Below are 24,542 nucleotides of genomic sequence, written 5' to 3' on the forward strand. Positions count from 1 at the left end.
TTTTACCAGAGATTATTGTCTCTCTGTTTCAATGAAAATCAAATATTACTTTGTTATATAGAAATACTTTTGTGAGCGTCGGCCTGCGAACGAAGTGTCACTGGTTCAATTCCCAGTCAGGGCACATGACTAGGTTACACGTCAGGTCCCCATTTGGGGGTGGGAGTGAGAATCAACCACACAGTGATGTTTCTCTCCCTCTCTTTCTCCTTTCCCCTCTCTCTAAAAATAAATAAACAAATTAACAAACAGATTAATTAATAATAAAAATAAAAAGAAATACTTTTGTTCTTGCTATGTGCCTGCAGGAAAACATTTCTTATCAAAGCTATTAACCGTTGAAAAAAAAGAAAAAGAGGGAGAGAACAAAGAAACACAAACTGTATCTGAAACAGAGAGAAAACACTCTAATAAAACTAAGGAAATTTTTATACATTCACATTAAATTATTTTATACAACTTTAAGCAGATAGATTTAAAGACATAGGCAAATGAATAATTTCCTAGGGAAATAAATTTATCAACATTGACACCAATGGAGACAGAAACTTTAAGAAAGTGAGAAAGTGATTAAATTACTATTCCCATACAAAAGTGCCAGACCCAGATGGTTTTACAGATAATTTTTACTAAATTTTCAAATACTATATAATTCCAATGCTACAGAAACTATTCTAAAGCAGTGGTTTCCACTATGGCCAGTGGGACAATCTGGCCTGTCTATTATTATAAGTAAAGTTTTATTGGAGACTGTGTATGGTCTAAAGAGTTTAAAATATTTACTATCTAGCCCTTTACAGGAAAAAGTTACTAACCCTTTTTCTGAATATAGTTTAAAACAAGAAAATATACAAATTGTTTTTATTTATGAGTCACAACTACATCTGGTAAAGATTGCACAAAAAGAAAAACATAGATTTATTGAACTTATTCATATCAATGGAAAAGTCTTAGATATCAATAGATTCTAATAGCATACTTAAAAATAACACTGTGACATGCACTGTTTCATTTCAGGGGTGCAAGTATGGATACCGTGTGAAAATTCATTAACATAATTTACATTATTAACAGATATAAGGAAAAAATTATGATCACCTCTATTGATGCTAAAAATGTCTTTAAAACTTAACAGCTGAGGTATTTACATTTCTGATAATAGCAGACTGCCTTATTTCAGATCAGACCTCTCACTGGGAAAATTTAGAAATCTAATGTTTTTAAAAATCTGTTTGAGGGCACTAGAGAATGACCAAGGCAATGAAGATTTGTGGGCCCTAGATCCCAGAGAGAGAAAGCTGGGGAACTGAACCAAACATAAACACCACCTTTCCTCTCTAGGCATTTTTCTATTTGAAAATTGTGGCTGAGATATAAATACATAAAAACAAATTTATTAGTTGAAAGGCTAAACAGAATTTTCTGCAGTTCCATGTGGCAAGAGAGAAGTGGGGAGATATATATATAAAGGAGTCAGGGCAAGCCAAAAATAAGGGTCTCTTGTAATTACTCCACACTTTCAGTGGACCTTAAAAGGATATGTCCTACAAATAAGGTTTAACTAGAAATATATAAACCCTCTAAATGACTGAAATCCTTGTTAACATTATCTCATTTTTTTTTTTTTTTGGTATTAATTTGATCTTTCTTAGTCTCTGCCTAAAAAAAAGATGGAATAAGAAATCATCACTCATAGTATTTCTCTCTCTCTACATTTCTCTCACAGCCTCAATGCTTCAGGTGAAAAAAACAAGGTTTATACACAGATCAGAAAGAGAACTCACCAAAAACTAATAGGACTGAAAGAAATAGATGAACAGAAGGTTCAAATACCAGTCATCGAACATGGACTTTAAAATAAATGTGATTGAGCCCTGGCTGGTGTGGCTCAGTGGACAGAGCCCCAGCCTGTGACCAAAAGGTTGCCAGTTCAATTCCAGTCAGGGCACATGCCTAGATTGCAGGCCAGGTCCCCAGCTGGGGGTGTGTGAGAGGCAGCTGATTGATGCTTCACACATCCATGTTTCTCTCCTTCCCTTTCTCCCTCCTTTGCCATATCTCCAAAAATTTTTTAAAAAATTTTTTAAATGAAATAAATGTGATTGAAATGTTTAATAAACTAAAAATGTTGGGGGTTTCATCAGAGAAGTGAAAAGTATAATAGAGAATAAGGTAACTGATTGTAAAGAGATAAAGAGAGAATTAATGACCTGGAAGATAGAAGAAAATATCTGGACTAAAGCATGGTGAGATAAAAGGATAAGGAGTATTTGAGATATGGTAAAAATATATATTAGAGTCACAGAACAGAGATAATGTGACAGCAGCAATATACGAAGAGAAAATGAATGATAATTTTTCTAAAACCAATGACAGATACTTAAATCCAAGGTGTACAACAGAAGCAAAAGAGACATAACAAAACATAAAGTTCACTGAGGCATATCAAAGGGAAAAAGAAAAGTCTTAAAAGCAGTCATAGTATAGAAAAACAAAAAAGCAATACTAACAGCACACATCTCAACAGAAAAATGAGATACGAGACAATTGAGTGATAATGTCAAGGTTCTGGGAAAAAAACAAGTGCTTACACAGAATTCTACACTGTACAAGTCCTTAAAAATGTGATGAAATTATTATAACTTAAAACAATTTGTAAGAATTCATTAATGGGAAATGTACTCTAATGAAAAAACTAAAAGGAATTCTCCAAGAAAATGAAATTGATCCCTTTTAAAAGAAAAGAGAAGAAAGAGGAAAAAAAAACAAACAAACAGGACTTCCCGCCAAGATGGAGGCCTAGACTGACACGCTCTGTCTCCCTCCACAACTAAAAAGACTACAACTACCACAAAACCAGAAATAACCAGAAGTTCCAGAAAATAATAAAGCTACATGTAAGTCCAACATATGAAGTTATAAAGAAGTGGTGCTCGTCCGGATGGGTAGGAGGGGCAAAGCCGGGGCACAGAGGTCAAGCTGTGCTGGCGGCGGCAGCTGCGGTGACAGTGGCGGGACAGTGGTAAACACAGACACCCGTATTTAAGGGGAGGTGAGAAGCACCTGGGGAGCACCCCCGACTGCGCCAAACCCATCAGCTTGCGATTCCAATGCCAGGGAAGGCAGACCCCCGTTTCCTTGGATTGTGAGGGCTGGAGGACATGGGGACGGAGGATGAGGCTCCCGGTCTCTCAGCAGAGAGTGAATGGCAGGAATTCATCTTGGACCTCCGCCCCCATACAAAGTGCCACAGTGTGGTGAGAAGGGTCACCCAGTAGTGATGAGTGCATGGGGCTCTGCCCCCTATAGCATAGGTGTGAGAGCCCCGTCCAGGAAGCAAAGGTAAACACAAAACTGTCAGGACGGCACAGATCACGACAGAGATCCCAGTGACACAACTGACCAGACAGCAAATATCTAATGTAATGGCTCATCAGATAGGAAATCTTTCTGAGGCACAGTTCAGAGCTTCAGTTATAAAAATGCTTACAGATGTAACAGCAGATCTTAAACAAGACGGGGAAGGAATGAAGGCCAGTCCTGCTGAAATGAATTAAAACACATACAAAACTAGTGGTGAGGGAAAGAAAACCAGGGATAAAATCAACAAATTGGAACATAGGGAAGGAACAGTCAACCAGTGCAGATAGAGGAAACAAAAAGAAAAATGAGGAGAGGCTCAGAAACCTATGGGACAGCTATAAGCAGGCCAACATCTGAATCATAGGGCTGCCAGAAGGTGAAGAAGAAGAACTAGAAATGGAAAAATTATGTGAAAAAATAATGAAGCAGAACTTCCCTAACTTGGGGAAGGAAATAGACTTACAGGTCCAGGAAGCACAGAGAGTTCCAAAAAAACTGGACCCAGGGAGAACCACACCAAGACACATTATAATCAAAATGTCAAAAATTAAAGATAAAGAGAGAATCTTAAAAGCAGCAAGAGAGAAGAAGAGAATTACATACAAAGGGGTCCCAATAAGACTGTCAGCTGATTTCTCAAAAGAAAGTCTGAAGGCAAGAAATATTCAAAGGAATGAAAAGAAAAAACCTACAACCACAATTACTCTATCCAGTGAAGCTGTCATTCAGAATAGAAGGGCAGAGAAAGTGCTTCCAGGACAAAGTAAAACTGAAGGAGTTCATCAGATCCAAACCACTGTTATATGAAATGTTAAAGGAACTTGCTTAGGAGAAAGAATATCAAAACTATGAACATTCAAATGAAAACTGTGTCACAATAACCAACAGCAGAAGCTAGGGAACTGAAACAAAGGCAAACTAAGTAGGCAGCAAGAGTGGGAAAAGAATTATAGGTATGGGGAACATTTTGCGGGGAGGGCAGTGGGGAGGGGGAAGGAGCCAAGGGAGGGATATGGTGCAGGAATTAAGAAGCATAGTAGGAGGGAGTGGAGTAGACAGGAAGATGTTGAGAAGAACTATATGCACAACCAATGGGCATGGACTAACGAGGCGGGGGGATCACTGAAGGCAGGGGTGTCACTGGGTGGAGGGGAACAAAGGGAAAAGAAATTGGGACAAGTGTAACAGCATAATAAAGCATATTAAAATTTTTTTAAATCAACTGAAAACAAACAAATATAAGGAACTATTTGATAAAAATAATAGTAATGAGTTCTGGGAGTATAACATACTGAGAAATTAAAATGCAAGTTAAAAATAGGTCAAAAGTTGGTGTGAAATCCAATGAATTAAAAGTTCTAGGGTTTTTATAACTTACAGAAAGTAGTACAAATTGTATTTTACATTATAGTTTGATGAGTCATGGAAACATTTTGTATTCTTGTGGTAACACTAAAAGATTAGTATTACATCTAATGGATAAGTTAATAGTGTAGGACACTGAAATAATAAATAATTATTAGCCTAAAAGGAAACCAGAAAGGAAACAGTAACATTTAACAGATGGTACAAATATAAAACAAGTAGGTAGATTTGTTCTAAAGTATGTCAGCAATTATATTAAATATAAACAGATTAAATAGGCTAAAGGACAGTAGTATGTAGATGTGTTAGAACAATATGTTGCTATAAGAGACACACTTCAAACTTAAGGATATAGAAAAATTTAATGTAAAAGAATAGGAAAAGATATAGCATAACCCTAAGTAAAGAAAACTGGTATAGCTATACTAATGTCAGACAAAGTAGACATCTTAGTCGTTCAGGCTGCTATAACAAAAAATACCATAGACTGGATGGCTTAACCAACAAACATTTATTTCTCATAGTTTTTGAGGCTTGAAAGTCCACTATCAAGGCCAGAAAACTTGGTATCTGTTGAGGGCCTGATTTCTAGGTGGCCATCTTCTCACTATGTCCTTATGTGGTAGAAAGGACTAGAGAGCTGTTAAGTCTTTTTTATAAGATGACTAATCCCATTCATAAGGGTTTCACTGTCATGAACTATATAATAACTTCCCAAAGGCATCACATTCAGAGTTAAAATGTCAATTTATGAATTTTAAGAGGACACACTTTCTCTAAGTGGAATATTTTGTAATAGTCAATTCAGCAGGAGATGTAATCCTCAATTTGTAAGTCTTATAATATAACTTCATATTGTATAGGCAGTGCTTGCTTTGCATTGATACCATGTTAACTGAAACATGCATATCTGAACCATGTTTTTGTTTACATGAATCCTTGGTGTGTGTGAATAAGAACTGACAGAACTAAGAGATACAAAGCAAATTTGACAGAACTAAGATGAGAGATACCCAAATCCACAATTGTAGTTGGAGATTTTAATACACTTTTAAATAAGCAAAAAAGAAAAAGAATTAGTGAGCACAAAAAAAATTTGAACAACATGATTAACTAATTCAATCTAATTGACATGTATAGTACATTACACTCAATACCTGCAGATTACACATTATTTTCTAAGTGTACACGGAATATTTACTGAAGTTGCACATTTGTTGAGCCATAAAAAATGTTTGAACAAACTTCAGAGAATTAAAATAATACACAATATATTCTGTTAACCACAGGATAATTTAGCAAGATTATCAATCAGAGATAAATAGAAAATCTCCTAAATGCTTAGTAATTAAGCACTATATTTCTGAATAACCAATATGGCAAAGAAATCAGAATTGAAATTAGAATATATTAAATTATAATAGAAATGTGATATGTCAAAACTTAGGGACCGTAGATAAGCTGTACTTAGAGGGAAATCTATAGATTTTTATTGCATTTATTAAAAAGTGAGAAACTGAAAATCAATGATCTTAGTGTGAATATTGAAATATAGTGAATTAAACTCAAAGCAGAAGAAAGATAATAATAAAGATGTGATTGTTAATTTTGTGTTAACACGACTGAGCCATGGGGTGCCCAGAGATTTGGTCAGATATTACTTTGATTATTTCTGTAATGGTGTTTTTAAATGAGATTAACATTTAAATAAGTAGTCCGAGTAAAGCAGATTGACTTCCCTAATGGGATCGGGTTCCTCCGGTCTTTTGCCTGAATACAACAAGAAAGCTGACTCCTCCAGGAGAAGACAGTTCCTCCTGCCTGACTGCTTTCCATCGGGACATCAGCTTTTTTTCCTGCCATCATACTTGATTTAAAACATCAGCTCTTCCTTAATCTGAAACCTGCTGGTCTTCAGGTTGTAATTACACCATCAGTTGTCTTGGTTCTCAGGCCATCAGACTCAGGTGGAACTCTTTTCATTGGCTCTGTGAGTCTCCAGTTTGCCAACTCACCTTGAGGTCTTGGGACTTGTTGGCCTCCATAATCATGTGAGCCAATTCCTTGTAATAATCTCTTTCCATATATACGTCCCATGGGTTCTGTTTCTCTGGAGAACTCTAAGACAAAATATGAAAGCAGAAATTAAAATATATAGAAAACAAAACATAGTACACTGGCAAAATCAAAAGTTGATTTTGTGAAGATACTAATGAAATTGATACATTCCTGGCAAATTGATTTAAAATTTAAGAGAAAAAGCACAAAGTAATGCAACAAATTTGTGTTCATCTCAGGGATGCAGTTGTTTCAACTTTTCAAAATCAATCAGTGTAATTTTTATATTAACAGAAGTAAGGAGGAAAAATATATGACAATAAAAAGATACATAAGAAGCATTTGATAAAATTCAACTTCCCTTCATGATAAATAAAAATCTCTTGTTGCACTAGGAAAAGAAAGGAACTTAATCTGAATTTTTCTGATTTTCTCAAAACTATGTAAATATCCTCCTTAATGGTGACTTAATGTTTTCCTCCTACAGTACAAAATCAAATAAAGATGCCAATTATGTGCATCTTCTATTTAACATTGTATGGCTATTGACAATATTAGTTATTAAATAAGGTAAGAAGGAATTGGAGTTCTTGTGCAGCTCATGGAAATGAAAACTGGTACCATTAATTTGGAAAATAGCTTGGCAGTATTGATTAAGTTAAACATACTCTTACCCTATGGATAACTATATACCTGACAGAAATGAATATATGTATTCACCATAAGACATATGCAGGTTTGTCCATAGAAACATCTATATACATTACCTGTAAAGTGAATGAATTGTGGTTGTGTTGTACCCAAACAATGGACTGTTACAGTAATGAAAGTGAATGGGATGGTAACTAGACTTCTGGTGGTGATCACTTTGTAGGGTATACAAATGTCAAATTATATTTAAAATTTAATCAATTAAAAAAGAGAGAAAAAGAGAAAGTGAATTAATTACTCCCACAGATATCATGTTTAGAAATAGGAGCCAAACAAAAGAACATATGAAGTACAATTCCACATATATAAAATTCAAAAACAGATAATAGTGACCTGTCGTATTCTAGAAGTCAGAGTAGTAATCTTTATAGAGAGGATGAGGATATTGGCTTCTGAGTGTTTTGTATTATTTTTCTTTTATTGTTTTCCTGTTGTGTTTCCTGACCTATGTAGTAGTTTCTTGAGTATGTTCACTTTGTTGTAATTCATTAAAAACACATCTGTAATTGGTGTCCTTTTCTCTATACTTTAATAAAAATATTTATTAAAATATTAAGTACCTATTACCAAGTAAATTTATAAAAAATGAATTAATTCAAGGATCCAGGGCCTCATTTAATGGGGAAACACTAGAGGCATTGGCACTAAAGTCAGGAAGAAAGCAAGGATATTCATTCTCTCCACTATTTTTAATGCTATAGGATTTTTAGTAATGTGGTTAGACATGTACAAAAAAAAAAAGGAATAAAAATTGGAAAGGAAAAAGTAAAATAGTGTATTTTAGATTAGATAATAGTGTATATGGAATGCCTACAAAAATCAACATTAAGATGAATACAAATAGTAAATGAATTTAGAGTAACATGCTATTATACAGTACAACCATAGAAACAATACCCTCTAGAAGAGACAATGAAGAGAAGATCTCATATAAAACAGCAACCAGAAACAAAGATTTGTCTTGATTTTGAAGCCCTGGCATTACGACACATAGACACAATCTGACTTCTATTTTTAGAATGTGACTCACTTGGTACTTGTATTAAAATCAAAAATAGAAAAATAAAAACAGCACCCGAAAATTCAATTAGCTATGAAATTAACAAGAAAATCCATGTATGGAAGACTTTCTGACTTCCTGAAAGATATAAAAGTATACTTGAATAAGTGAAAGATATTCTTTGCTTTTGGGTAAGATGACTTATTATTTTTTCTTCTATTTCCTGAGGCTTGCTATTTAAATTTTTTTTCTAAACTTAAATGATTGTATCAGTAAACAGTTAAAAATTTCTTTTTATACATATAAGGTCTGTCCAGAAAAGTCTAGCTATTGTTAATATAACAAGAATGGTTTGCACAACATTGATGTAACCTGACAGCCAGGGAGAGTGGACTGGAATGCACATGTGTGAACAATGATGTCTTCATTGTACTAGTCAGTGAGGGCAGTAGACACTCATTGATTGAGGATGTGCACTGTGTGACCTTCGCATTCAAAATGACTGAGCTAATAGAGCAGTGAATCTGCATCGAATTTTGCGTTTAGCTTGAACATTCCTCCACAGAAACTATTCAGATGCTTGAGAAGGCTTTCATGGGTAATACAATGAGTGCAGCTCAAATAAAAGTGTGACACAAATGCTTCAAAGATAGTAAAAACTCTTTTGAAAGTGGTCCATGTTCATGAAGGCCTACAACAAGCAGAACACCTGAGAATGTGGAATGTGTACTGGCTGCAATCAACAAAGACTGGCAACTGACAGCGCAAGAACTAGAAACTGATCTGCGGATTCCAAAAACTACTGTATCTGAGATTTTGGCACAGGATGTTAGAATGAAACATCCTGTGACAAAATTCATTCTACAGTTTGTTACCAGAGCAGAAGGAACATTATGCTGTGGTTGGGAGAACTGTGAGGGCCCTAAGTGTCTCCTCTGAAGGAGATTGTCATTGTCCTATGTACAGTTTCTTGCATCTTGTATTTTCTTCAATAAATGTCTCTAGAAAAAGCATTTGATAAAGTACAGCAGCCATTTATGATAAAAATGCTTAGCAAAATGGAAATAGAGGGAGCATACCTCAACATAATAAAGGCCATATATGAGAAACCGGAAGCCAACATCATACAGGCAAAAACTGAAAACTATCCGTCTAAGATCAGGAACAAGACAAGGATGTCTACTCTCTCCTCTCTTGTTCAACATCGTTTTGGAAGTTCTAGCCACAGCCATCAGACAAGAAAAAGAAATAAAAGGCATCCAAATTGGAAAGGAGGAGGTAAAACTGTCATTAATGCAGATGACATGATAGTGTACATAGAAAACCCTTTAGGTTCCATCAAAAAACTATTTGACCTAATAAGTGAATTTGGCAAAGTAGCGGGATACTCAAGTCAATATTCAGAAATTAAAGGCATATTTGTAAACTACAGAACACCGAAGAAAGAAATTATGGAAGATACAGATAAATGGAAGCATATACCATGTTCATGGATAGGAAGAATTAACATCATGAAAAAGACCATACTACCCAAAGCAATTTATAGATTCAATACAATCCCTATTAAATTACCAATGACATATTTCACAGATCTAGAAAAAATATTTCAAAAATATATATGGAGCCAAAAAAGACCCTGAATAGCCTCAGCAATCTTGAGAAAGACGAACATGCAGGCGGACTCACTATACCTGATATCAAACTATATTATAAGGCCACTGTAATCAAAACAGGCTGGTACTAGCATAAGAACAGGCAAACAGATCAATGGAACAGAATAGAGAGCCCAGAAATAAATACAGGTTTCTGTGGTCAATTAATATTTGACAAAGGGAGCAGGAGCATAAAATGGAGTAAAAATGGCCTCTTCAACAAATGGTGTTGGGAGAACTGGACAGGGATATGCAAAAAAACAAAACTAGACCAAAAAATTACACCATGCACCAGAATAAACTCAACATGGATAAAGGAATTAAATGTAACCCATGGCACCATAAAAGTCCTAGAGAAAAACATAGGCAGGAAAATTTCACATATTCCACACAGCAATATTTTCTTCACTATATTTCCTAGGACAAGGAAAATAAAGGAAAGAATAAACAAATGGGACTACATCAAACTAAAAAGTTTCTGCTCAGCTAAAGAAAACATCAGCAAGATGCAAAGGGAACCAACCATATGGGAAAACATATTTGCCATTGATACTTAGGACAAGGGTCTGATCTCCAAAATATATAAAGAATTTATACGACTCAACACCAGGAAGACAGACAATTTAATTAAAAAATAGGCAAAGGACCTGAACACGCACTTCCCCAAAGAGGACATACAGAGGGTCCATAGACATATGAAAAGATGCTCAACATCACTAGCCATCAGAGAGATGCAAATTAAAACCACAATCAGATACTACCTCACACCAGTCAGAATGGTCATCATTAACAAATCAACAAACACGTGATGGCAAGGATGTGGAGAAAAGGGACCCTAGTGCACTGTTGGTGGAAATGCAGGCTGGTGCAGCCACTATGTTAAACAGTATGGAATTTCCTCAAAAATATCAAAATGGAGCTGCCTTTTGATCCAGCAGTTCCACTGCTGGGATTATAGCTTCAGCATCCTGCAACACCAATTCAAAAGAACCTATGCACCCCTATGTTCATAGCAGTGCTATTTACAATAGTCAAGTGCTGGAAACAGCTTAAGTGTCCATCAATGGATGAGTGGATCAAAAAACTGGTACCTTTACACAATGGAATACTGTGCAACAGAAAGAAAAAAGGAACTCCTACCATTTATGACAACATGGATGGAACTGGAGAGTTTTATGCTCCGTGAAATGAACCAGTCGGTGAAAGACAAATACCATATGATCTCACCTATAATAGGAGCCTAATGAACAAAACAAACAAATGAGTGAAATAGAACCAGAGGCATGGAAACAGGGGATAGACTGATGGTGTCCAGAGGGGACTGGGGGTACGAGGGGGGAAAGAAGGGGAAGAGTCTAGTCAAGCAACTAGTCTAAATGACCCATGTACATGAAAAACAGGGCAGGATTGACTGTGAAAGAATAGGGGTGGGCAGGACAGGAGAGAGCAATGGGGGGGAGGGAATAGGATAACTGTAATAGAAGAACAATAAAAAAAGAATTTTTCATAGTACATGTCTGGATACTTTCTGGACAGACCTCATATTTATGAAACTGTAAATTTCTCTGTTGACATATGTTGATCTGTATCTCACTAGTTTCAGTACAAGGCATTTTTGTTTAGTTTTATATCTTTTATTTCATTATGATTTCTTTACCATTAACTATTCAGGAGTATATTCTTTATTTTTAAAAATATCTTTGTCAGTGACTTCTAATTTTATTTCACTATTGTTAGAGAACATAGTTTCTATGATTTTGATACTTTGGTATTTAATAATTAATTTAACAGATATTTATCAGATAACCTATTTTCCTCAATAGTGTTCAAGGTTCTGATGAAATAGTAGTGATTAAGCCACCCCACTTCTTTGCCTTTATGTTACTTACATTCTATTATGGAAGTTATGTTTTTTAAATTTATATATATTATTACATAAAATATATACAAATATATATTATGTAATATTACATATTTGTGGTTTGGGTGATTTTCATATTTTGGTCAGACATGATTTCAGAATGATCTTGTTTTTGTCTTGATCCATCATAGTCACAGAATGACCTTGTCTGATATCTCCTGGCTACCAGAGGCTGCTTTGCTTTGTCTCAATTCTCAATTGATTCTAATATCTCTTCGTATTTCCCGTATTATAATCTTGTAATTACCTCAATAATTTATGAAGTTTTGAGGTTCAGTATTTTATATTTTGTGATTTTACTGAGGCAATTGGTAATAATGTTTTACAACCTCCATTTTTCAGACATCTACTTTGAAAAAATAGCATTTTAGACTTTTATTATATTTGGGGGCTCAGATTATGAAAGGTTATATTATTCATTTTGTCACTTAAGTCATATTTTCTAAACTTCTTAGATTTACAAATCTAGTTTCCATACACTCTGTAGGAATTATTTTCTTATACTACATAGGAACAGATTTTATTGGTCATTATTTTCTCAAGTATGTGAAAAGAATTGATTTGAAGTTAAAACACATCTAAATACAGTATGTATGACTTTATTGTATTTTAAGAAATATTCTTTCTTTATTCTTTTTTATTGTTATTGTATTACAGTTGTCCCAATTTTTTCCCCTTTGCCATCTTCTACCCAGCCCAGCCCACGCCTTGCTCCCACAGACAATCCATGGGTCATTCATATGTTCTTTGACTAGTCCCATCCCCTCCCCCACCCCCTCTGGCCACTGTCAGTCTGTTCCATGTTTCCATGTCTCTGGTTCTGTTTTGCTTGTTAATTTATTTTGTTTGTTAGATTCCTCTTATAAGTGAGATCATATAGTGTTGGTCTTTCACCAATTGGCTTATTTCACTTGGCATAATATTCTCAAGTTTATCCATGCTGACGCACAAGGTAGGAGTTCCTTCTTTCTTCCTTCTGTGTAATATTCCATTGTGTAAATGTACCACAGTTTTTTGATCCGCTCATCTACTGATGGGCACTTAGGCTGTTTCTAGGACTTGGCTATTGTAAATAGCACTGCTATGACCATAGGGGTGCATAAGTTCCTCTGAATTGGTGTTTTGAGATTCTTTAGGGTATATTCCCAGCAGTGGAATCACTGGATCAAAAGGCAGTTCCATTTTTGTTTTTCTTTTTGTTTTTTTGAGGAAATTCCATACTGTTTTTCACAGTGGCTGCACCAGCCTGCATTTCCACCAACAGTGCACTAGGGTTCCCTTTTCTCCACATCCTCGCCAGCATTTGTTGTTTGTTGATTTGCTAATGATGGCCATTCTGACTGGTGTGAGGTGGTATCTGATTGTGGTTTTAATTTGCATCTCTTTGATGGCTAGTGATGTTGAGCATCCTTTCATATGTCTATGGTCCCTCTGTATGTCCTCCTTGGAGAATTGCGTATTCAGATCTTTTGCCCACTTTTTAATTGGATTGTCTGTCTTTCTGGTGTTGAGTTGTATGTTTTCTTTATATATTTTGGAGATTACACCCTTGTTTGAGGTATCATTGGCAAATATGTTCTCCCATATGGTTGGTTCCCTTTCCATTTTGTTGATGGTTTCTTTAGCCATGCAGAAGATTTTTAATTTGATGTAGGTATACAGTGTTCATTAATTGTAAGAATTAACATAATTATAATGTTCATATTACCCAAAGCAATCTATAGATTCAAATACCAATGGCATAGTTCTCTGATCTAGAACAAATACTCCAAAAATTTATATGGAACGAAAAAAATACCCTGAATAGCCTCAGAAATCTTGAGAAAAAATTATATAGTTGGAGGGATCACAATACCTGATATAAAACTATGCTACAAGACCACTGTAATCAAAACAGCCTGATACTGGCATAAGAACAGACACATAGATCAATGGAACAGAATAGAGAGCCCAGAAATAAACCCAGGTCTCTATGGTCAATTAATATTTGACATGGGGGTACAAGCATACAATAGAGTAAAAATAGTCTTTTCAATAAATAGTGTTGGGAGAATTGGACTGGTACATGCAAAAAATGAAGGTAGACCACCAACTTACGCCATATACCAGAATAAACTCAATATGAATAAAAGATTTAAATATAAGTCATGACACCATAAAAATCATAGAGGAAAACATAGGCAGTAAAATTTTAGATATCTCATATAGTAATATTTTTGCCTCTACATCACCTAGGGCAAGGGAAATAAAGGAAAAAAATAATCAAGTGGGACAATTTTAAGAAATATTCTTTAAATTTGCACTTAATTTTGAATTTTTATTTTAGCAAGCCATTATACTATTTACTTTAGTTTGTAAAGAAGCTCAATTATTTTTTCAAAACATGTAAGTATTGTTATAACTTTGACAATAAATATACATTGCTTTCCTGACATGATATTTGAAATTTTGTTTATTTCCTGTTAAAATTACTAGCTGGTTTGTTATTTTTTGTGTTCTATTATTAGATGTTGAGGTAAGTGATTAAGTCTCAGGATGCTATGTGGGAGTAGCTTATAACCAACACAGCATTTTCTGTTTTACTACTGGTTTTTATGGAATATTGAAGCATTGTACCATACAGCAATTCTCATCAGGGAAATACTAATGAATTTCTAGAAAGTCATCCTAAGGCAAATCCATGGAAAATGTTTTCATTTGAACATTGACCTATTTTTATCTTTCCTGTTTTTTTAACCAAGAACAGATTAAATTTAATGAAACATGATCACTCAGAATCATAGCAGAAATCATCAGCATGGCTAGCATGGGTTGAGTCTTCCTTTTACTTTATTTTTATTGTTGATACTATTACAGATGTCCCCATTTTCCTTCCACTTTGCCCATCTCCACCCAGCCTCTGCCCCCATTCCCTTGAGTATTGAATATGATCTTCTAATCATGTTTTCAGATTCTTTTATTTTAAAATGAAGAACATGTATTTTAAGTCATTGATTTATGAGCAAATATTAACCATTTATAATTATCTGAACCTCTAGAATACCTTGTGAACTTATGAGGGTTCATAAATCTGAGTTTAAAATGCTCCATAAATGAAGGAAAAAATAGGATTTGATATAAATAAACTTGATGTCAAATTTGTGGCCACATTTTTCAAGTGCTTAGGATTGAATGGCATTATACATAATTATTAAACTTACCTCATTTCATCCTTTATTTCATCTTCATTTTTCTATTCCTTTTTTGTTTCAGTTTTCTTATTTTAATATTGTCATGTATTTGTACATATTTCCTCAATTTGTCTTTGGAATGAGTCATATTTAATTGGTAAATGTTTACATTGAAGTAGCTTATTTGCCAATTTTTTTAAATGTAGGAAGCCTATAATCAGAATCTGGAAAAATTGGTATCCTAAATAAAATTGTATTATGTAGTATGATTTTACTTTATTATATTAACACTAAATTTTATTTAGAACATGTTAAAATTAATGTTAAATTACAAAATGATTGTTCTAATGTTTTCCAGCTGCTAATAGGCTATGAAAATGGTACTGTGGTATTCTGGGACTTGAAATCTAAAAGAGCTGAACTGAGAGTTTATTATGATGAGGTAAGTGATTTCTACTGAAATATTTGAAACAACGTTGTGATTTTTGTGCCTCTGTCTTACTTTTAGTCTTTTTATGTTACCAGTATTCTTACCTTTGGAACACTGCTTGGTTCTAACTCAGTGGCTCACTATGCCTGTTTGTACTTGCACAAGTTCCAACTCTGGGTTGTTTTCCTGAGTGGGAATTCTGCCTTAACTGCCCATTTTGGGGCCCTTTATGGTATCTTACATACTTTGGTGTCTATTACCTACACTGTATAGCCACTTTTGTCTGAACTTTTCCTTTCTTTAGACTCTGTGCTTTCATTCTAACTGATTGTCCTTAGGGTCCCTAAAAACACTATTCACACTTTCCTTAGAAAATTGTTTTTCTATGGCATAAAGTTTAAGTAGACAAGTTGAACAATTTTAACTTCTAATACTTGCTGCCTTAAAATAAAGAGAAATTTAGTAAGTAGTAGTAATAATGAGTCAGTAAGATTTGAAATTTTATTGTCCATAGTTGAAGCTGAAAGCAGTGAACTCATATTTATCAAGGAATAGTCTCTGAATTGATAATTCAGGTGTTCAGAGATTGGCTTGAGGCCATTAATTATTTCCCCCATCAGGAAAGGCTAACATGAAGACAGCGAGGCTGGGGACAAAAGGTGAGAATGGGGAATTCCCTGTTGTAGCCGTGAGAATAAAGATGATCATCTATGCTTGCAACTAAATTTAAAAAATGGTAGAGTGGAGCCCTGGCTGGTATGGCTCAGTTCGTTGGAACATCGTCCCATAGACTGAAAGATTGCCGGTTTGATTCCTAGTCAGAGCACATGCCTAGATTGCAGGTTGGTCCCCAGTCGGGGCATGTTTGAGAGGCAACTGATTGATGTTTCTCTCTCTCTCTCTACCTCCCTTCCCCTCTCTCTGAAATTAATAAGCATGTCTTTAGGTAAGGAATAAACAAATAGATAAAAATGGCAAAGTGGGGAAGGATAGGAGGAATATACAAGTCAAAAAATTGCTATCTGGTATCACCTATGCTATTGGAAGAGTATAGAAGAACGTAAGGTAACACTGATAAAAATAGAAAAATAAATGTAAAAACCAATTTCTTTTACAACACTTTCTTTGATACTCCCTCCCATTGCCTCTTAACAGTTTAAGTTTTTTTTAAGTTTTATTTGTTTTTGTATGTTTTATTGATTATGCTTTTACAAGTGTCCCAATTTATTTTCCCTTCGTTCCCCTCCACCCAGCTCCCTGCCTCCCTCCATCAGTCCCACCCCGCTTAGTTCATGTCCATGGTTCATGCATATATGTTCCTTGACTTTACCCTTTCCTGTACTATTCTTACATCCCCATCTATTCTGCACCCTCCTACTATGCTTCTTAATTCCTGCATTTCCCTCTTTCGTCCCTCTTTCCCCTTCCAGCTGACAGCCCTCTACCTGCTCCCCATACTTATGACTGTTTCCACTCTGGTGGTCTGCTTAATTTGTTTTTGGTTTTATTTTTTTAGATTCTGTTGTTGAAAGTTGTGATTTTGTTGTCATTTTAATGTTCATAGTTTTGATCTTCTTTTTCTTAAGTAAGTTCCTTTAACATTCCATGTAAAAATGGTTTGGTGATGATGAACTCCTTTAGCTTTACTGTGTCTGGGAAGCACTTTATCTGCCCTTCCATTCTAAATGATAGCTTTGCTGAATAGAGTATTCTTGGTTGTAGGTCCTTGCTTTTCATCACTTCGAATTTTTCTTGCCAGTCCCTTCTTGCCTGCAGAGTTTCTTTTGAGAAATCAACTGACAGTCTTATAGGCACCCCTTTGTAGGTAACTCTCTTCTTTCTTGCTGCTTTTAAGATTCTCTCTTTATCCTTAATCTTTAGCATTTTAATTAGATGTGTCTTGGTGTGGTTCTCCCTGGGTCTTGTTTGTTTGGGACTCTCTGTGCTTCCTGGACCTTTATGTCTATTTCCTTACTCAAATTAGGGAAGTTTCCTTCATTATTTTTTCACATAATATTTCAATTTCTTGCTCTTCCTCTTCTCCTTCTGGCACCCCTGTGATTTGGATATTGGCACATTTAAATTGTCCCAGAGGTTCCTAAGCCTCTCCTCATTTTTTTCTATTCTTGTTTCATCATTCTGTATTGGTTGACTGTTTTTTCTTCCTTTTGTTCCAAGTCATTGAGTTGAACCCTGGTTTCCTTCCCTTCACCATTGGTTTTGTATGGATTTTTCTTTGTTTTATTTATCATAGCCTTCACTCCTTCTCTTATGCGTTTGCCATACTTAAGCATATCCATCAAGCCTGTGAGCATCTTTATCACCAGTGTTTTGAACTCTACATCTATTAGGTTGGCTATCTCCTCATCGCTTAGTTCCCCCACTGGAACATTGATCCGTTCCCTCTTTTGGGCCATACTTCTCTGTCTCCTCATCTTGACAGGCTCCTGTGTTTGTTTGCCTCTATGTCTTAGGTAGAGCTGTTGCACCTGTTACATTGTAAGGGTCAGAACCTTAGGCATTTGTCAGTACATGCGACCTGTTTCACCAGGTTGTGGTGCTGTGTGTGTGGGAGGAATCTGAGAGGGAACAATACCGCTTGCTCAGCATTCACCCCTTTTCCAGGTGCTTCTGCTTTACATGTGGGACTGGCACCTCTCTAGCTGTTGCTGTTGTTCCCGGAGTGGGTGTGTCTGCAGAAGTTCTGGGACTGTGGGGGCTCTTTCAACAAGCAGACTCTACTGAGAGACTGGCAGTTTCTTCCTCTGTCCCTACACCCTCTGGTTTACACAGGCAAAAGCAATGAGGCTTTATTTTCCCCAGTGCTGTTACAGACAGCATGAGCTGTGCAGTCTGGTCTGATGCTGGGGACGCTCCCCAGGTGTCCCTCCCCACTTTTTAAAACGTGTGACTGCATTTCCCCCAGCCTGCCACTGCTGCCACTGCTGCTGCCACAACACCGCGTCCTCTCTGCCCTGGCTCCGCTCCTCCTCCCTGTCTGGATGAGTATTTCTTCTTTATATCTTTGTTGGACTGCCATGCAGCTTGGTTTTCTCAAAGTTCTGGTTGTCTCTAGTTTTGAGGTAGTTGTATTCCTTCTTAGTTGTGGAGGGAGACACAGCATGCCTGTCTAGGCCTCCATCTTCGCCAGAAGTCCTGCATATAAAAATCTTATTAACTCATTAATCATTGTAAAACTACTTGGACTAGCTAACTTGTCTCTTGATTAATAGCCATAGATGAATTGAGAGGATTTTTTAAATTTAGTTTTGTTTTTTTGTCATCCAAGCTCATTTTCAGAAATAACTATGTGAATTTTACTTCCTCATTAGCTGTGAATTGTTTATTTTATAACACTAATATTTCTTGAATTATCTCTCACAGAGAAATCCCTCCGAGTTTGACATGAAGCTAACCTTTTAATTCCTTGAGTAACTTCCTTTTAACCTCTTTTCATATTGTTGCCCAGCTTTTTGAGTTTCCTTTCTCTTTCTTGTTCAAGAAATATAGTCATTACCACTGAGTTGAGAAACTAGCTAGTGTTTAACTTCCACATTCTGTTTTACAGCTTTCAAATTTCTTTTTGAATTAGTTGTATTCTATTTGGCTTTCAGTAGACCTTTAAAGTCTTTTTTAAGAAGAGGGTAAGAAGTACAAATGGGTAGTTACAGAGTATCCATGGGGATGTAAAATACAGTATAGGAAATGGAGTAGCCAAAGAACTTATATGCATGACCTATGGACATGAACAATGGTGGGGGGATTGGCTGAGAGGGGAAAAGGGGGAATAATCAAGACAACTTAATAGCATAATTAATAACATATAATTTAAAAATAAAAAAATGTAGGGTATAAACAAATAAATAGAAGTCAAATAGTTATTAAGTCAGTTCAAAGGACAGTTCTTTAATAATGCACTATTTGAAATTCTCTTTAATAATGAGTTGGTTTTACATGCCTAATCTTCTGTAGAATCAGTATACTACTTCTTTTATAGTACTTGTTTTGGTTTTGTGTTGTAGCTATTATTATTATTATTTTGTTTGCTTAATTCTTTTTTTAAGGTATATTTTATTGTCATGCTATTACAATTGTTACAATTTTCCCCCTTTGACCCCCTCTGCTCAGTACTCCCCTTCCTTTCAGCAATCTCCCCTTCTTGGTTCATGTCCATGGGTTGAGTTGCATAGGGGAAGCAGATGAAGTGACTGGAAATGGGGTGAGTGCTGAGCAAGCAGCATTGTTCCCTCTTTGACCCTTCCCCCAAATACAGTCCCACAGAGTGGTGAACCAGGTTGTCCAGCACTGACGACTATCTAAGGCTCCTCCCCTTACAACATAACAGATGTGGCAGCTCTACCTAATACAAAGAGGCAAACACAGGAAGACTGCCAAGTTGAGACTGGGAAGTATGCCCAAATGAAAGAACAGATCAAAACTCCAGAAAAAGAACCAAGTGAAAGGTGATAGCCAACCTCTCAGATGCAGAGTTCAAAACACTGGTAATAAGGATGCTCACAGAAATGATTGAATACAGCTACAAAATGAAGGAGAGAAGGTTATACAAAGTGAAATAAAAATGTACAGGGGACCAACAGTGATGGGAAGGAAGCTGAGATTCAAATCAATGATTTGGAACATAAAGAAGAAATAAACATTCAACCAGAACAAAATGAAGAAATGAGAATTCAAAAAAAATGAAGAGTAAATAAGACTTTGGGACACCTCCAAAAGTGCCAACATCCAAATCATTGGCGTGCCAGGAGGAGAAGAGAAAGAGCAAGAAATTGAAAACTTATTTGAAAAAATAATGGAGGAAACTTCCCCAATTTGATGAATGAAGTAAACATACAAGTCCAGGAAACACAGGGAGTCCCAAACAATTTGGACCCAAAGAACACCACACCAAGTCACATCATAATTAAAATGCCAAAGGCTAAAGATAAAGAATCTTAAAAGCAGCAAAAGAAAAGCAGAGAGTTACCTACAAAGCAGTTCCCGTAAAGCTATCAGCTGATTTCTCAAAGGAAACTTTGCAGGCAAGGAGGGGCTGGTAAGAAAAATTCAAAGCAATGAAAAGCAAGGGCCTATAACCAAGATTATCCAGCAAAGCTATCATTTAGAATGGAAGGACAGATAAAGTGCTTCTCAGACAAGGTAAAGCTAAAGGAGTTCATCATCACCAAACCCTTATTATACAAAATGTTAAAGGGACTTATTTAAGAAAAAGAAGATCAAAACTATGAACATTATAATGACAACAAACAACTATCAACAACTGAATCTAAAAAATGAAAACAAACTAAGCAAACAACCAAGACAGAAATAGAATCATAGGTATGGGGATCATTGGAGAGTTATCAGCTGGGAAGGGGAAAGGGGAAAAATGGGGAAGTGGTGCAGGGACTAAAAAGCATAATTGGTAGCAACAAAATAGACAAATGGATGTTAAGAATAGTATAGGAAAGGATGAAGCAAAAAAAGCTACATGTAGCTATTATTTTGATAATATAGTAGGTAAAAATTCTCCAGTAGGTAAAAATTCACTAGAATAGGAAGAAGAGTTGGGCCTGGGGACACTTTCTCTGGCCCCACCATGTAGAAAATAAATTTGTGAGATCTTTAAGTTAATTGAGGCTCATCCAAGTTAACATGCATAGGTGGCAAGAGGAAATGGCATTTCACTTTAGCCGTCTACAAAAGTGAGAAGGAATAAGCAAAGAAGAAGACAAATAAAAGTGGGGGTTTTGTTTTTGTTTTTGTTTCCCTCTCCCTCTAACTGCCTCCTCTGAACATTGCAAAAAAGAAGTCTTCTCTGCCTACTAATGAAGACCAGGGTGAGAGAAAAACTTAAGTCCAGGGTTTCATGTTATCTTTTCCACTTAATCAAATCTTACTTATCTTTTGAGGTGTGGCTTATATCCTGTTTTCTTTATGATATATCTAATGATTACTCTAGCTGTCAATTATCTTTAACTTTAATAATACTTATTGTTTGGAAGTTCATTTATATTAGTCATTCCTCGCTCACTGTTTTCTGAGTTTGTCTAAGGAAAGGATCATATTCTATGCATCTATTCAGCTTTTATTGTCTACTAGAGCAGTGGTCCCCAACTGTTTTGGCACCAGGGACCAGTTTCATAGAAGAAAATTTTTCCACAGGTGGGGAGTGGGAGTCAGGGGTGGAACTTGGGCGGTAATGTAAGCTCAGCTTCCCTTGCTTCTCCGCCACTCACCTCCTGCTGTGTGGCCCAAGTCGGGAGGGTGCTGGGGACCCCTGTACTACAGCACTTACTTTATGCAAGACACTGTGCTACCATTGGGAGTAAATTTGGAAACTAGAATAATACTTTTTAATTTTACCTAATTCATAACTATAAAATGAACCTGTACATATAAAAAAAAAAACAAAACCTCTTCTTGCTTCAAATCAATTTAAATTGTTTATATTAGAGGCAATATAATACAATGATTGAGTTATGGGTTTTGTAGTTAGGTAGACTTTGGCTTTGAGTTGTGTGACCTAAGTAAGTATCTCAATCTCTCTAGGCCTATTTTTCCATGTGTAAATTGGAATAAATAACCTTTATAGGATTAAATGAAATAATGTACATTAACTGCTTCCCTTGATCTGTCATATGGTAAGCCCTCAGATGGTGGCTCTTATATAAATAATTTTTTTTAATTAGCTACTTTAAGTGGAACTAGGCCATCACCTTACCAGATATTATCTTCTGATAACCTTGCTTTTACTTCTATGTATGTAATTTTTCAAAGAAGGATTATAGGATACAGGGAGGATATAGAATTTACAACAAAAAGTTCCTGGATTTAATGATGTTAATATTTTACTTAACTTTTCTTTATTTCAGGAATTGAGTTTTTGTAGCCTTTTATAAGCCCATAGAAGGCTGAACCAAAGATAGTATGATATGAGTCAGAAAAGTTATATATGTTTATGTCAGAATATTTTATTTTTGAGTATAGAGTGATTTAAAATATTAACCCCCCCCCACTTGTTTTTAATTGTCATTTCATTAGGCTATTCATTCAATTGATTGGCATCATGAGGGTAAACAGTTCATGTGCAGCCATTCAGATGGCAGCTTGACTTTATGGAACCTGAAAAACCCAAGTCGTCCTTTCCAGACCACAGTACCACATGGTAAGATGTATACTTTCAAAAGAAATAAACTGTAAAGTTACAGTGCCTTGATTTGAAGTATAAGAGGTGGTTTCAATGTGTTTGGTAGAAAGAAAAGATAGGACATAGTTTATGATTCTAAATACCTCTTCTAAACCCCCTTCAGATCCTCCACATTATGCCCCAAACTTCCTGTCTATCCACTTTCCTACTTTGTAAGTGATACTTATATAGACCTCCCCAACCAAAAATTGGATAATGGATGGTTGATGTATCTGAAACTGAGGTAATAAAGGCTATTTGGCCAGTTTTAAGCATTAAGATGCTAGTGAGAGAATGGCATTACCCAGATCTGACTTTCAGACCTAATTCTTATACTGCTTTATAGTATGTTGTTTTCTAGTTCTCCCATTTATTTCCATTTCTGCCATTTGGTTTCACTAAATTATGAGGACTGCAGTTCTATAATAGGTTGTATTTATCTTGCTCATTGAAAAGAGGTATTTAACATTTATGTTGGAACTGTCTAATTGGGCATAATAAAAAGTTTAAATGTGTGAATATTTTATTCAGATGACCACATTATTTCCAAGAATGTTGGTGATGATCTGATTTCCATGTTTATCTCAAACTGTTGCTTATTTCTTTGAATAGAGAGGTCAAAACCTACCAGTTAATCAAACTTATTCTATTTTCTAGTTTCTGAGCATTTATTATAGTGTAACATTTAGAAAACAGTGGTATTTTAAAATAATGGGTGAGTTATAAATCACAAGATGGAATTCTTTAACCTTGTGTTGGTCTGCCACTTTCTGTACTACAGTTGCATGTTTATCTGCAAGTGATTGATACAATTAACCTAAACTGCTTTACTTAGAGATTATTTTACATTTAGACACTTAACTTCAGCTGCTTTACTTAAAGATTGATGATATGAAACCTTGGATTGGTGTTCGTTATACATCTACTCAGGTTTAAGTACTTGTTTTTATGTTGGATTCTCCACCCCTCCCAGGCCCCTCCCGCAGACCTTATAACTTTTATTTCCAAATGTGTAATATGACTTATTAGTAAATTTCCTATTCTGTTCTACTCAACAGTCAACTTCTATATAAGTTCTTTTTGGCTTGATCAGATAATTGATACTTTCATATATTTTACCATATTTATCAGTTTGGATTGATTTCTATAATTCTGTGAGATGAAGTTCTGTTCACAGGTTGTTGAACACATCATCATCTGTGTCTCTCATAACATATAAATCAAATTAAATTCCTGCTGCCTCACCATAACATAGATAAGCCAGGGTCAGTGATTTTGACAATACTGTAGAGGCATCCATTGTCATATCTACCTATATTCTTTGGAATAATTTTGTTTTCTTTTGTTTCAGCTATCTTTATTTTCTAAAACAAAAAAAAAAATTTCTCTAAGTACCACTTCAGCTGTATCCTACAAATTTTTATATATATTTTTATTAATAATATGTAATTTTTGTTAATATTCAGTATGAGGTTATTTTCTTATCCCTATTATAACTCCTTTTTTCCTCTGTTAGACATGTAACTTAAGACTTCTAAAAGTGTTTCTTTTTAAATTTTTTATTTACTGCCCTGGCTGCGTGGCGGCTCAGTGGATTGAGCATCGGCCTGCGAGCCAAGTGTCGCTGGTTTGATTCCCAGTCAGGGCACATTACTGGGTTGCACGTCAGGTCCCCAGTTAGGGGCA

General features: G+C 35.5%; 1 protein-coding gene across 5 annotated transcripts in view; it reads left to right on the forward strand.

Annotated features, from left to right (window-relative positions):
• STXBP5L (syntaxin binding protein 5L) overlaps positions 1-24,542 on the forward strand; it is a 344,728-nt gene that overhangs the window by 120,462 nt on the left and 199,724 nt on the right. For all 5 annotated transcript variants that reach the window (XM_090265844.1, XM_090265853.1, XM_090265871.1 and 2 more), the window contains exons 7-8: positions 15,599-15,682; positions 22,712-22,835. In XM_090265844.1, the coding sequence (XP_090121970.1) occupies positions 15,599-15,682; positions 22,712-22,835 (208 nt within the window). The remainder of the gene's footprint in view (positions 1-15,598; positions 15,683-22,711; positions 22,836-24,542) is intronic.

Source organism: Furipterus horrens, unplaced genomic scaffold (assembly GCF_987537825.1).
Source record: "Furipterus horrens unplaced genomic scaffold, mFurHor1.1.pri manual_scaffold_1, whole genome shotgun sequence".
Lineage (NCBI taxonomy): Eukaryota > Metazoa > Chordata > Mammalia > Chiroptera > Furipteridae > Furipterus > Furipterus horrens.